Source organism: Chelonia mydas, chromosome 12, assembly GCF_015237465.2.
Source record: "Chelonia mydas isolate rCheMyd1 chromosome 12, rCheMyd1.pri.v2, whole genome shotgun sequence".
In the NCBI taxonomy this organism is placed as follows: Eukaryota; Metazoa; Chordata; order Testudines; family Cheloniidae; genus Chelonia; species Chelonia mydas.
The window spans coordinates 41729301-41743904 of NC_051252.2; the positions used below are offsets into that span (position 1 = coordinate 41729301).

General features: G+C 47.1%; 1 protein-coding gene across 1 annotated transcript in view; it reads left to right on the top strand.

The window, feature by feature from the left end:
* PMFBP1 (polyamine modulated factor 1 binding protein 1) overlaps positions 1 to 14604 on the top strand; it is a 356891-nt gene that overhangs the window by 157020 nt on the left and 185267 nt on the right. Inside the window, exon 4 of the mRNA XM_043526068.1 lies at positions 3613 to 3680. Coding sequence (XP_043382003.1) covers positions 3613 to 3680 — 68 coding nt within the window. The remainder of the gene's footprint in view (positions 1 to 3612; positions 3681 to 14604) is intronic.

Consider the following 14604-nt stretch of genomic DNA (forward strand, 5'->3'; position numbering starts at 1 on the left):
CTTTTCGGCTTCTAGGAAGGTAGGGTGTGTGTGTGTTTGGCTGATACATCCATTTCTCATGCATGGTGAAAGTGGCAGCAAAGAAAGATAGATGAGTCCATGAGCCTGAGTACATAAAAGAAGCAACATCTGGGAGTTCTCCTCTTTGCCACAGCACCAACCTGTCCCCCAGTGTCCCCCTTGGAGTAGTTGTAGGAGAAGAGAGCACTAGCCTGTCCATCTTGCTTTTCTTCTGTCTGGATCACCTCAGCACCTGCTCTCTGCTTGGAGGAGACCTGGCTTGACCTCATACCCCAGTTACGGTGGCCTTAAGAACGCTTCAGTAGAGCGCTATGGAACTTCTTTCAAACGTACAATTATGTCTGATCCTCCGCTGCTATGAGGATAACTGCACTGCGGCCAATGAAACTATGCTGGCGTACACCAGCTGAAGATCTGGCCCTTAGTTTCCTGAACGACCGACTAAGTCTCTCCTCATCTGTGTCTGCAGTGTGAGATGAGAGAGGAATTCTTTTCATGGTAGAGCCCACCTGAACTGCTCTTGTCTCACAGTACCACCTGCTCATTTTGTAGGCAGGGAAGAGACCAATAGCCCCTCTCTCTCTGGAGATGAGCTCTGGCTGCAGCTTGAGCTGTGCCAATGGTCCAGAGTGCTGCTGAGGACGTTGTCTTGGCTGGAGCTGTTTGCACTTGCATGCTAGACATGGGTTTTTCTGACGTAGCTATCAAGCACAGTCGACCACAGCTGAAATGACCACATTTCTGTTTGCCATTGATTGTTTATGCCCCCTATACTTCTTATTAACCCCTTGTTCTCATCTGTAGGTCAACCCAACTGATCCAGAGGAATATTCCTAGCTAAACACACTTGCAAAATATCCAGTAATCACTATCCTATATATACCTTTATTTTTTGCACTTGTAATATTGAGCAATAACTGAAATTGATACAGGAACAAATGCCCTGAAGTCATGAGCTTAACTGGCAGGAGGATTTGGCCTGTGCTGTGCCATGACGGTTCTATCTGCTCTTCGGCAGAGCCTGTGATAGTGACAGCAATGAATACCCCTGTTCCACAGCTACCTGAGCCGGAAGGAGCTACACTTGACCCTACTCTTGGTTTTCAGTGGTAGTGAGACAAAGCCAGTAGGGCAGAGACCTATCTGCTATTGCCCCAGGGCTCCTGTCCTTGAAGAACATATTTGAGGCTGGTATTAGCAGCGGCCAGCCTGGCTGGAGCCCTGCACCAGCTGCACACTGCTGTGTTTTCACTCCCTCCTTGAGGCTGTTTCATTGGCATGCTCCAGTGCTACAGATCTGTGGTATGAAGCAGCCCGTCTCTGGTTCCTCTTCTCCCCTCCCTCCTGCCAAACATTCCTGGTGCAATTTCTGAATAAAAACTGGGAATTATCTGGGCAACCAGCTTCCAGGCCTAAAAGAGGCTCCAGGCAGCATGTGTACCTGGTGCTGCAGCTGAAATAAGGGTAAAGGTAAATAAGTAAATCATGCAGTGGGCTGTGCCATTCCCTAATGAGCCTGTTTGTCCCAAGCACTGTGCTGAGGAGCTTCTTCTCCTTGGTGATAACCTTTCTGCATATTAATATTATGCATGTATTCCATGTGACTTCTTCTGACTTGCCACTCCTCCTTCCCACTCATTTAAATAAAAATAATTTATGTGGACATTCCTTCAGTCAGGATTTTCTCTTTCCCCCCCTTTAATATTTCGCTGATGCTTTGCGCACAAATGAGGTCATTATGCTTTTGCATATCATTAGGGCTTTATAAAGAACAACAGCGACATCTGCATGTGCCACAGCGCCACAGAGTTGGGGGAAAATACAGAAAAAAAGCCCCGACTGAGCTCTGAGCATGTCGGCTCTCTTTCCTCAGCTTCCTTCGCCACCACCACGTACATGAGTAATTGTACAGTGTAATCACATCATGGCTCATCTGAATATTCATAGCCGAGACAAAGCTTTGGAGGAGAAGAATTATAGGGGAAGTGGAAGGGGGAGAATTTAAATATAAAACAGCATTGCATTTCCAAAAGAAGGTGTGCATTCTGCACAAGGAATTGATTTGAAATCCAAATTGTCTGTCTGCACCATTCAAAATCTGGGGGCAGTAGGGTAGCATTGCACACATACCCTCTCCATTCCAGAGGAAAAATAAAACAAAACAACAAATAGTTACAGAAAAGCCCCCAGTAGAAGTGATATTTGAAGAGTCGCCAACAGTGGCTAACCAGCTGCTGTTTTACCAGGAATGAAATAGTCCACTGAGGGAGCTTTAGAAAGACCCCAATTAATATGTTGTGCATGTATAAGATCTACAAAGAGCCCACTGTATTCCTCTCTCCCCCCAACCACCACCTTCCTTCCCTGGCCAGTGCCAGTGGAGATTGATCTTAGCTACCAAATAATTGATTAATCACTTCACCAGTGACAACACTCCTCTCCAAAAAGCAAGAAAGAAAAAAAGAAAAAACAAACATAAAGAGGCAACTGTTCACTAATTAGGGTATAAATTACCGCTGGTTCCATCCCTCTCTTTATCTTAATAAAAAAAAAGAGAGGGAGAGAGAGAAATATAATTCCCATGTTAATGTGTATGTTGCCTTCATTGTTTTACTTTTACTATGTATATCCTTTATTAATATTAACCAGATAGGGTGGTGGTGTTTGTCAAAGCTGTGGCTGGCTCTGCCAGTGCATTCCCCAAAGAGATCCTATTTCCGTACCACTGGAGTTTATATTCCTTTAAATGTCTAGCGCAGCACCATTTCCCTCTTTTTAATACACCACTCTGCTGGAATTAGAAGAATCCAAGGTTATATCCAACATCAAAGGTTCCCCAGTCGTCATGATTTTAGTAAAAGTGAAGACAGCTCATGGAACAAGTCCCCGGCTTTTGAAGATAGGCATCAGAGGGACCTTTCTCTCCCTCCTCCCACAACTTTGTACCTCTCCTGGCTCTGAATGTCCCACGCTAACGCGGTTTAATGATATGCAAATGAAATATGCATAAAACCATTCTACTGTATGATGATTAAACACTGGAGACATTAACAGCCGACGCTTCACTGTTTGACTGTAATAATCTTTCCTGAACATCCACTTTGATTGCGGAGTTATGGAAACCCATAGCAGTTGGCAGAGAGAGAGCGAAGGAAGCAGAGATGCAGGGACGCATCACCCATCTCTGCGTTTATCCCACTCCAGGAGACGTTCCCCCTTTGTACTGCATTCCTAGTGCTGTCTTTTGTAATCCACCCATGCGGTCGCATCAGGGCGATTAACGGGAAAAAATCTCTTTTCTCTTAATGTTTCAAAGCTCATTAGCCAAACGATTATTCCTCATTAACAGCGAAAGCTCATTCATTAAAAGGGAAAATATGCCCAAAAGATGCCAGCGCTGTTCATCCTGAGCCCTGTAGCTGGGCTGTAAATCCCGTGCTAGTATTTTCCATGCAAAAGGGACGCGCGCCAGTCCACGTTTTTTTTAAAAAAGGAAAAGAAAACAGTTCGTGTGTTTTGTAAAATCCGCAAGAGAGGCCATCAGAATTCCCAGTGTATGACTTTATTTTTGTCTCTCCCTTTTGATTCCAGCGCCCGTCCCTGGCTCAGCGCCCGGTGCCAACAGAACACCTTTCAGGATCCACAGCAGCGCAGATAATGTAAGTAGCCAGCTGTCCCTGAAACCCACTTCCCAAACCCCAAACCCCACAAAGCGTGTGTATGGATTTTCTCTTTCTCACCCCTCCAGTATGCCACCCGGGCTTCACAAGTAGCACCTTCCAAATCTCGCCGTCTTCAAGTTTGTGCATGTCTGCGTGGCATCCCTCCTCCTCCTTCACTCCCATAGTGGATCTTGTAAAGGGCTTCAGATCGGCCCCATTCATCTCCCTGGTGATAGCCGTGAGTGTAGATAAATCTCTGCCTGCCTGCTTGCTGCTGGAGTATGATTTTTATTTTGTCTTCTGTGTATACCTGGGTCAAAAAATGGGATGCACATGCACACTCGTGTGTGGGTGTGTGTCTCAGATACACACGTGTGTATATACAGAGAGAGAAATAAATACACACACACAGGTGTGTATACATAAACATACACATACCTCACATACATACACATGTGCTTGAAAATGTCTGAGACAGTGTGTGCATATGAGTATGTGTGTGTATATACACAGATAAGCATCTCTAGCTATATCTAGATAAACATTCCCCCTCCTCCCAGCAGAGACTGTGTGCATCTATGCTCCTGCCCTATAAGAGCTGTATTCCAGGCTTCCTTCGGAATTCTGTTTGGAGACCTTTATGCTCCCTTCTCTGTCTCTTCCAAGCTGCAGAATTGGCATCTTTCCCTGAGGTTCTCCGAATGGCAAGTGGCATCGGCTGTAGCCTGCATTCTTGCAGCTTCCTGTGGCATTTCTCTCTCGATGTCGGCTACTCCCTTTTGTTTGTTGTTGACTGGGCTGGGGGTTTTTGTTTTATTGTTTTGTTTTTTTCTTTAGTTAATTTATAAATGAACCAGAATGTCAAACAAACCAACAGCTTGCGCAAAAAAAAAAAAAAAAAAAAAAGCCCCGCACAAGCGCCTTCTGCTGCGACAGATGCCCAGATTGCCCCTGGCACGGAGGATGGGCACAAGGGGTTTGTTGTTGTGGTTTCTCTTTTGCTGTTTTTGTTGTTCCGTTTATTTTTAAAGACTCCAGGATGCCGGCCTCGGCTTGGAACGCAGCGGTGTCATGGCGGAAACGACGGCCTTTGTTTCCCAGGGTGTGAAAGCATCCCTTGTGCTGGCTCCACTGCGGCAGAATGACGTGTATGGGGGGGAAAAGTGCTGAAAGTCAGATTTGTGCCTCGTCGGTGGGGGAGTCCCCCAGATCCCAAGTAGCTGAGTCCCTGTGTCCGAGGACGGGCTTTCAGTGGAAGAACCTAGTCTGTAATCCTGGCACTTGCGCCTTCGGTTGCTGCTTGCTGCTCCTGGGGGTCTGGATAATCTCCCTTAGCTTTACCGCACTGTCTGGCCCGCATACAGGGCCCCTGTAACATATACCCGCTGCTGTTATCACACGAAACTGTGGCGTTGCCACTGAATGGATGGCACTGTGCCAACTCTTCTGCCATCCGCCCTTGCAGCTTCTTTCCTCCCTCCCTCCCTCCCCTCCTCCTCCTCCTCCCCCCATCGACTTGACGTTAATTAACACACGGGTTAATTGATTTTAAAAGCTGAAGAATTACAGTTAACTTTTCCCACAGGGTACAGACGCCAGCCGCTTGGCACAATTCTGCCTTTCACACTGGTGCAGGGGGGCAGAGAAAAGCCCTCAGCAAAACTAGCCACTGCTGAGGGAACATTGTCTGCTTATTGAAGTACAGCTGATGGAAGCCGACAAGCTACGGTCTCATCCTTTGCAATATGTTGCCATTATATTTTCTTATAAGTAATCAAAGCAACTCCTCCTCCCCTCCCTCCATCACCCGCCCCCTTTTAAAAATGAAAGTGCTGCGGAAGTTTTAGTAGGAAAAAAATGGCTTATTATAATAAACAAAAAAGCCATCTTTGCTTTATTTAATTAAGTAGTTATGAAGGAGAGGGCTCCCCACCCCAAGCACACTGAAACGATGGGGTAGGCAGTTTGAATATTGCTGCCTTTTATACATTTGTCCTGTATCCCTGTATTTTTTGTCTCCCTAATTGGCTCAGATGTGTTGCTAGTGGTGAAGAATCTCAACCGGGGGAAAGTTGGCTCCTTGTAATGAAGAACAAAATTTACCATGTGAGAGCTTTGTTTTTTGATTTCTCTCTCCTTCACCCTAAATCTCTGCTGCAAATGAGGGCAAATTACAGTGCAGATGGGAGGAGACATGGTAATCCTGGGAACTTGCTGCTTTCACTTTTTTATGCTTTCATTTGATTTCATTTTGTTTTTTAAAAGCATGAAGCAAGTGAAGCGACAAGAGGAATCCATTATGCAAATCATGTCACATTTGCATAATGTCTCATGACTGGAATATGCAAATGGGCTGTATAATTTATGAGTGCCAGTGTCTGTCTAAAAGTGTTTCCCATAATTTAAAAAAAGTGAGCCTGTGAGACATGGGGAAGGCGGCTTGGCTTGCTGCCCTACCAGGGAAGCTCTGAGCTTTCTCCTCAACGTGCTCCCTGGCAGCAGCAGCAGAAATTAAACTTCCAAATGCTCATTAACCCATCAGAGGCAAAGACCCCTTTCGCTCTCTGTCTCTCCTCACCCTTTATTTTCTGTCCCTCCCTCCCAGTGCACCCACCCGCACTTCTAACTTCTCCACAAACCACATCACTAATACATAGGATTTCACGACTCGCTGGAAAAGAAAGACGGTTTTGGGCAAGTTTGCTGTTTGCTTGCTTCCTTGTTTGTTTGTTTGAATCAGGATGACTCTGAGACAGTGGATGAGAAGAAGAGTCTACTCCTTCCAGCTGTCTTTGAGACAGACTGGCTTTGAAGACGCAGTGTGTATCAAGGAATAACATTTAAAGTTTCTGTACATGGCAGGCATTGTGGCATGTGTCAGTGAGATTGCTCAGTGTTTGAAATGCGTTGTGTCTAACTCATTATTTCAGTAAGGGATCTGTGTCCGACTTCTTGAAGAGCTATGAAGGTCGATCTAGTCATGCCACTATCCAGCGAGAACAAGTTCATGGCTGGAGCTGGCAATCTCCAGTTCCAACCATAAGAAAGTCTTTGAAATGCTCTGAAAATGCAGGACTGGTATCAAGGCTCTTTATGCCCTTTATTTTTTACCCAGCACTTGTGAGAGTCCTGTTTGAGCCTAGAGTGGCTGCAGAGCTTGGGATTACAGTAAATAAAGGCGCACGCAGGTACTTTTCAATGGTATAAGGCACCCAGATGCTACGTGGATGTCTGCCTGAGAAAGACCTAGAATAATAGTAAGTAATTATTGCTAACGATATTTGGGAAGGCTGATTTTAAATTTTGACTGTGCTGTACAGATGGGGAAGTTGTTTTGATCCCAAAGTGAACTCAGTGGTTTGTAGTTGTCTCTAAACATGTTACAGCCTGTGGATGTCATTGAACTCATAGTACTGGCATTCTGGAAGTGGGTGCTACGCTTGGCCTGAGTGTATGGCAGTGGTTGTCAGTTTTGAGTTGAAAAGGCCCCGTTCGGTTATGAAGCTGTTTTCTGTGTGGGAGAGAAGGGTCAAAAAATTTTCACAGGAGTCTCAATTTTCATTTAAAAATGAAGCAAGTTTCTAATCTTTCTGGTTTCAAAGAAAAGTTTCTGAATGTGAATGAAGCTGCCTTAATTGATGAACGTGTAATTAATGACAGCTTTCATATGAAAGCGTAAATTCATACTTTTAATATAATTGTGAATGTAAAGTTACCATATTTATATGCACTGTAAGTGTTGGCTTTGGCCATATGTGGCATAATGAGCTTTTAAAATATTAACAACTTATTATGTGTTACCATGTTTTTGTGTGTGGCTAAAACAGCACAATGGATTTCAGGACATGCGCACAACATGATTTTGAGGTGTGAGGTCACAAGAAGAAAAAGTAGGTGTTGTGACTGGGCAAGGCCGGATGGCCGTAGAAAAGCAGTGGGAGATAGATATGTTAGCTCCAGGCTAAACAAATCACTGGTACCAGATTAAGTGAAATGGCAGCTGCTCCAGGTCAATTAAGACACCTGGGGCCAATTAAGAACTTTCCAGAAGGCAGGGAGAATGCTAGGTTGATTGGGACACCTGAAGCCAATCAGGGGCTGGCTGAAACTAGTTAAAAGCCTCCCAGTCAGTTAGATGGGGGTGCACGTCAGGAGCTGTGGGAGGAAGTTGTGCTGTTGGAGAGGCTGAGTAGTACACACCATATCAGGCACAAGGAAGGAGGCCCTGAGGTAAGGGTGAAGTGGAGCTTGAGGAAGTGAGGGCTGCTGTGGGGAAAGTAGCCCAGGGAATTGTATATGTCATGTTTCTAAAAGGTCAGCTACCATAGCTGATACTATTAGGGTCCCTGGGCTGGAGCCCGGAGTAGAGGGTGGGCCCGGGCTCCCCCCCACCTTTGCCCCCTGATTAATCACTGAGACTGGGAGACAACAGAGACTGTGCAGGGAACGATAATTTCTCCTCACCTCCCTTGCTGGCTTATGATGAAAATGGCTCAGTAGACTGTGACCCTTGTCTCTAGAGAAAGACGGGTTACGTGGAGGGTCACAGTGAGCCTCTGAGGCTAGCGAAATCCGCCAGGAGATGCGGGACCCACTGAGGCAAGGACAGAGCTTTGTCACAGTGTGTTTTGAATCTTAGAATCATAGAATATCAGGGTTGGAAGGGACCTCAGGAGGTCATCTAGTCCAACCCCCTGCTCAAAGCAGGACCAATCCCCAATTAAATCATCCCAGCCAGGGCTCTGTCAAGCCTGACCTTAAAAACTTCTAAGGAAGGAGATTCTACCACCTCCCTAGGTAATGCATTCCAGTGTTTCACCACCCTCCTAGTGAAAAAGTTTTTCCTAATATCCAACCTAAACCTCCCCCACTGCAACTTGAGACCATTACTCCTTGTTCTGTCATCTGCTACCACTGAGAATAGTCTAGAACCATCCTCTCTGGAACCACCTCTCAGGTAGTTGAAAGCAGCTATCAAATCCCCCCTCATTCTTCTCTTCTGCAGACTAAACAATCCCAGTTCCCTCAGCCTCTCCTCATAAGTCACGTGCCCCAGACCCCTAATCATTTTTGTTGCCCTTCGCTGGACTCTCTCCAATTTATCCACATCCTTCTTGTCGTGTGGGGCCCAAAACTGGACACAGTACTCCAGATGAGGCCTCACCAATGTCGAATAGAGGGGGACGATCACGTCCCTCAATCTGCTCGCTATGCCCCTACTTATACATCCCAAAATGCCATTGGCCTTCTTGGCAACAAGGGCACACTGCTGACTCATATCCAGCTTCTCGTCCACTGTCACCCCTAGGTCCTTTTCCGCAGAATTGCTGCCTAGCCATTCGGTCCCTAGTCTGTAGCGGTGCATTGGATTCTTCCGTCCTAAGTGCAGGACCCTGCACTTATCCTTATTGAACCTCATCAGATTTCTTTTGGCCCAATCCTCCAATTTGTCTAGGTCCCTCTGTATCCTATCCCTGCCCTCCAGCGTATCTACCTCTCCTCCTAGTTTAGTATCATCCGCAAATTGGCTGAGAGTGCAATCCACACAATCCTCCAGATCATTTATGAAGATATTGAACAAAACCGGCCCCAGGACCGACCCCTGGGGCACTCCACTTGACACCGGCTGCCAACTAGACATGGAGCCATTGATCACTACCCATTGAGCCCGACAATCTAGCCACCTTGGAAGGGAAGGTGAGAGTTTTTGAGGAAACTGTGAGAAAGCAGTGACAACCTTACACATCTAGACTTCAGAAGGTTTTTTTGTTTTGTTTTTTTCCACCCAAGTACCTGGAAGTTTGCTGGCTTCTTCCTGTTCTGAGAAGAGAGGCGTCTGATGAGCAGCCCCTGCCGTGCATCAGACCACACAGTTCCTCACTGGGTAGAGCTCAGGCTAACTTAGAATGTTCCGACAGGAAAGGACTAAGTCTATGTATAGTGAGGATATGTGACCTTACACCATGAGCACTTGGACAAAGAGAATGGGGGCATCCTAGCAAGTGGCAGGGCACCAGCACCGTTGGGAGTCAGGAGTGGAGAAGCAGCAGCTGGCCAGAGAGGATGAGAAGGGAATGGAGAACAATGATGCTGTGGCACTGGAGAGTGAGGGAAAAGCTGTTCTCCTGAGGAACAGTGAGGGAAGAAAGGCTTCCTTAGCAGGGTGTGGGGTGGTAGCACAACGGTAGGGTTTTAGCGTTGTGCTTCCGATGCTAGCAGTGATGAGAATATAAGACCTTAAAATGGGGGAGTCATCTTGCACACTAGTTAATCTATCATCGCATTACGTTACTTCTGTACCAAGGCACTTTGTAGGCCGAATACATTGCACACACCAGGGGATCCATGCCCACCACAAGCTCTATGTTGCTGTCCTCCATTTCAGACTTGCTGAGTCCCCCACTCCCTCTCTCATATGGGGGTTCTGCGTGCTCCCTCATCCTCAGTGACCCCAATTCCTCCCTCTCCCCCCAGCCAGGAGCTCTGTGTGGCCCTTCATTTTCACCTTTACGCCACCATTCTTATTTCCTTTCTGTCTGGGAGGCAAGTCATTTAGGGTCTCAATCATTGAAACTGTATTGGGCAGATGGGCAGAACAGAGATGTAGGGTATTGTGCTGTCAATGGCTGCCGTTGGACAGACAAGCAGAGAAGTGTTGTGGAGCTGAGTGTAAGACCTTGCTTCACTCTGCCAGTTATTTATCGTTGTTGTTTTTATAGCACACAAATATGTGCTCTGCCTTGCCTGGAAGCATAGAGCATAATTAAAATGAGCCTTGATACACGGTGGGGTTAACAAATGGTAGGTAAGGACAGGGCTGAAGGACAAGCTAGAGCAGTAAGTTCATGCAGTTACTCAGGTTAGCCATGTACACATCCCAGGGTTCAATTAAAACTTATTTTTTAAAATACTGATTACTGTTGGCTCATTTCTTGGCATCGTGGAAGAATTATATCTTAAGGACAAGCCAAGTAAGTCCTATCATTCGATGAGATGGGTTTAGGTAGGTATAACTATGCATTTCAAAAATGCCCACTGTATTGTTTGCGCACCAAATACAATAATTAAAGAGCAGCACATTGCTGTCACCTAGTGACTGTTGTCTTCACTCTTCTCTTGGTTGGGCTGTGGTTCTTTGGGTTGTTTTGGAGGACATTGCCACAGAGAGAGGGAACCTCACTGGCCATGTTGTAGCCTTGTTTACAGAGGCAAGGTCTGTGCAAAGAATATGTCTCGTACTGTGCTCTAACCTTTGCTGACAGAGCATTCTGCAGCTGGGGACCCTCAGTGGAAAGGCTCTGTGTTTGGATCACAAGAGTATCTCCCTGGAGTCTCACAGCCATAATGTCTTGTGCATTATAGTATTGTAGGTGGTGTGTGCAAAGACCGGTGGTCCCTGAGGTGGTCGAGTCGCCTCCTGCTGGCTGAGAGCTGTGAAGATTAGGACGAGGACCTTGAAGGTGGAGGTAGCACAGAAAGTGGAGAGCTCAGTGACGTGCTCTGTTGGCTTGTTCTATGGGGGGAGACCAGCTTGCGCACACTGGGCCAGCAGGAGCTTTTTCAGCCTTCGGCTTTCAGGGGTGGGTAAACAGAGTGGTGGTAGTCTGGCCTGGAGATGGCAAAGGCATCTCTCACCTGAGATGGCTCTATTTGGCAAAGGGGTACAGTCTTCAAGTAGCCTGCTCGGCATAGGTGGAAAATGCATTTCTGCCTACTGATGACATTCGAGTGTGTCTTTTTTCAGGACCCTGAGGAAATGCATTTGACAACTATGGGGCGGGGGGGGAGTTTTCTGCTTGTTTCAGTTCATGGAAGAGCTTCCGCCTTCCAACTAGCATTGCCTTGATCTCATCAAGTTACTCTTGAGTCAGCAGTTTGCTTCCTGAGGTCACTGGGTGGCCTTGCTGACAGTACCATCCACTCCATACAAGGAGTTGTGCAGCAGGATGTCATACAGTGAATGTTTGAGAACATGGCGTTATATGTTCTCCCTGGGCGGCCTGGCAGAGCTGTTGAATAGGAGGGGGAATAAAACTGAGCCTGGTGGGACTTGGCACACTGAAGCTTTTGGGGAGGAAGAATAATTTCTCATGATAACTCTGGTATCTGCCCCAGGGAATTCCCGATACCAGCTCAGTGCACCTCCGCATTGTGTAGGTGGGCCTGTGCTGAAAGTCACTGATAAATGCAGCAGGATCAGCAAGTCTGTCTGTCTACTCTAAATGAACTGCCCATACCAACCTGCATTTTGAAATTTGCCACTATCCCCACGTTGCCCAGCTGCCTCAGATTTAAACCTCACCTCTAAGGCCCAGCCTACATCAAAGGACACACTGGAGACAACAGGCTTGAAACATTTCACATTTTGAAAACGAGGGTGTTTTAGAAGGAGGGAGGCTTAGCAGAAATGTCCAGCTTTGCCAGTAGCAAAGGGTTGTAGCAGCATGGGTGTGGGCCCAGGCGAAGTTGTTGCCAGTGTGCCTGCTCCAAAAATAATTGTGCAATTTCTGTAACAAAAGCAAACCCTGCTTCTCTTTTTCATTCACTACCCAAACCCGGCTAGCAGTTTGGGTCCCTGTGAGTGATACAGACCTGTGGAGTATTCCTCTTTGGTGATCCATGGTATGACTCTGGCTGGAGAGTCAAATAAAAGACATTCAGTCAGAATCCTGGCATTCACGGGAGCCAGCCTGAGGTCACTCCAGCTTCCTGAGCTCTCCCAGGCAGCCACTTGGAGTCGTTGTCATGCTCTCAGTCACTGTGTCATGCAACGATTCAAAGTCCTGCCTTTCTGAGCTGAGACACTATTCTGGTCTCTCTCTCTTTATGAGTATTACTAATTTTAAAATACTTTTGTCATGCTGTACCATGACAAACAAACCAGGTGGTAGATGCTGGTGTGTGAAGCTGGGATTGGACTAATAGGACATCTGCTCTAATAGTAAGCACAGGTGGTTGTGGAGGTGATGCTCTTACATTTGAAGAGCTAGACTGACCCTTTTAAAGAAGTCGCCAGGCAGAACTATCTGTAGCCTTGGATGGAACTCGCCAGGTGTCCGTAGGACAGGTGGGTTCTGGCAGAATTACTGATGGTGATGGAAGAGTTCCCCTGTCCTGTTGTCCAAGAGCAAAGCATCTGGGGAGGGATTGCGGCAGTGCGGAGGCCCACGGGAGACGCCACTGAGAAGTGTCGGGGCAGAGGGGGACAGCGGATCTGTGGGAAGCTTCACTAAGATGTAGTGGAGGGCTGGGGCCCATGAGAGGCTTCAGCACTACCGCCTGTTGGGGGGATGGCCGACCTATGAGAGGCATTGCTACAGGCTGCCAGGGGAGAGTGGGCCCACAGGAGGCATGGTGTATGGCCTATTGGGGGCTGGTGGCAGGCCTGCGGCAATTGTCTCTACAACCCGTTGGTGGGATAGTGGATCCATGGGAAGAACTCCAGAAGACTGGAAGAAAGCTAATGTTGTGCCAATTTTTTAAAAGGGTGGATGGGACAACCTGAATAATTATAGGCCTGTCAGCATGATATTGATCCCAGGCTGATGCAGGACTCAATTAATAAAGAATTAAAAGAGGGTAATATAATAAATGCAAACCAACATGAGTTTATGGAAAATAAATCCTGTCAAACTAACTTGATATCTTTTTTTAATGAGATTACAAGTTTCATGGATAAAGATAATAGCATCGAGGAATATACTTAGACTTCTCTTGGTACTGCACAACATTTTGATTATAAAACTAGAAAAATATAAAATTACATGGCACACATTAAATGGATTAAAAACTGGCTAACTGATAGGTCTCAAAATGTAATTGTATACAAGGAATTGTCATTGAGTGGGTGTGTTTACAGTGGGGTCCTGCAGGGATTGGTTCTTGCCCTATGCTATTTAATGTTTTTATCAATGACCTGAAAGAAAACAAAATCATCACTGATAAACTTTACAGATGACACACAAATTGGATGAGTGGTAAATAATGTCGAAGACCAGTCACAGATGCAGAGCGATCTGGATCACTTAGTAAACTGGGAGAAGCAAACAATATTCATTCTTCTTTGACTGCTTGCTCATGTCCATGCCATTGTAGGTGTGTGCGCTTGCCACATGCACCGGTGCCCCAAGATTTTCCCTCAGCAGTATCCATAGGGGATCGGCTCTGGTGCCCTCTGAAGTGGCTATGTATGGCATAGTATAAGGGGCGCCGCTGGCTCCCCCCACCCTCAGTTCCTTCTTACCACCAGTGACGGTGCTGGAACATCTTGCTTCGGCAAGCTTTCTCGTTCTTAATCCGTTGATACAAACTTTTGCCTGTATATAGTTAAGTTATTAGTTTCCCTTAGTGTAGTTAGTTAGTTAGTCCCGGACAGGACTCAGCCTATGGACAGCACGGGCCTCCGGCACCTGGACGTGCCGTTGACACCCGAGGCCCTGCAGGTGCCAGCCACGGCGGTGCCCCATTCTAAGGGCAAACCCGCCCGGTGACCTTTCCAGCAGTCCCCATCTGTGCAGCACCACTGCCCACCTCAGGGAGTGTCCTGCCAGTGCTCCCCCGCACGGAGCTGCCAGGCCTCAGACGTAAGGAGGCCGACCCAGAGGGCACCAGATTCAGGGCACCGCTCGCTGGGCTCGAGGTGCAAATTGCAGGTGATTTGGTGCAGGCCCATGGAGGTGCACCTGTCCCTGCAGTCCCGATATCAGGACTGGCCTACCTGCTCCCCTGGTGTGCGGCACCCTCCAGGGACACAGGCCAATGGTCCCAAGAGCCTTGCCACCGGTCGCCAGAGCTCTGGTACAGGTTGCCACGGTTGGGTCAACGCTCCACGCCTCACTGGTTGACTTGCTCCCATTCCCGCTCGATGGACTGGCACCGCTCAAGAAGCATGAGGCGTCGATCGCTGGGCTGCCGTGGCAAT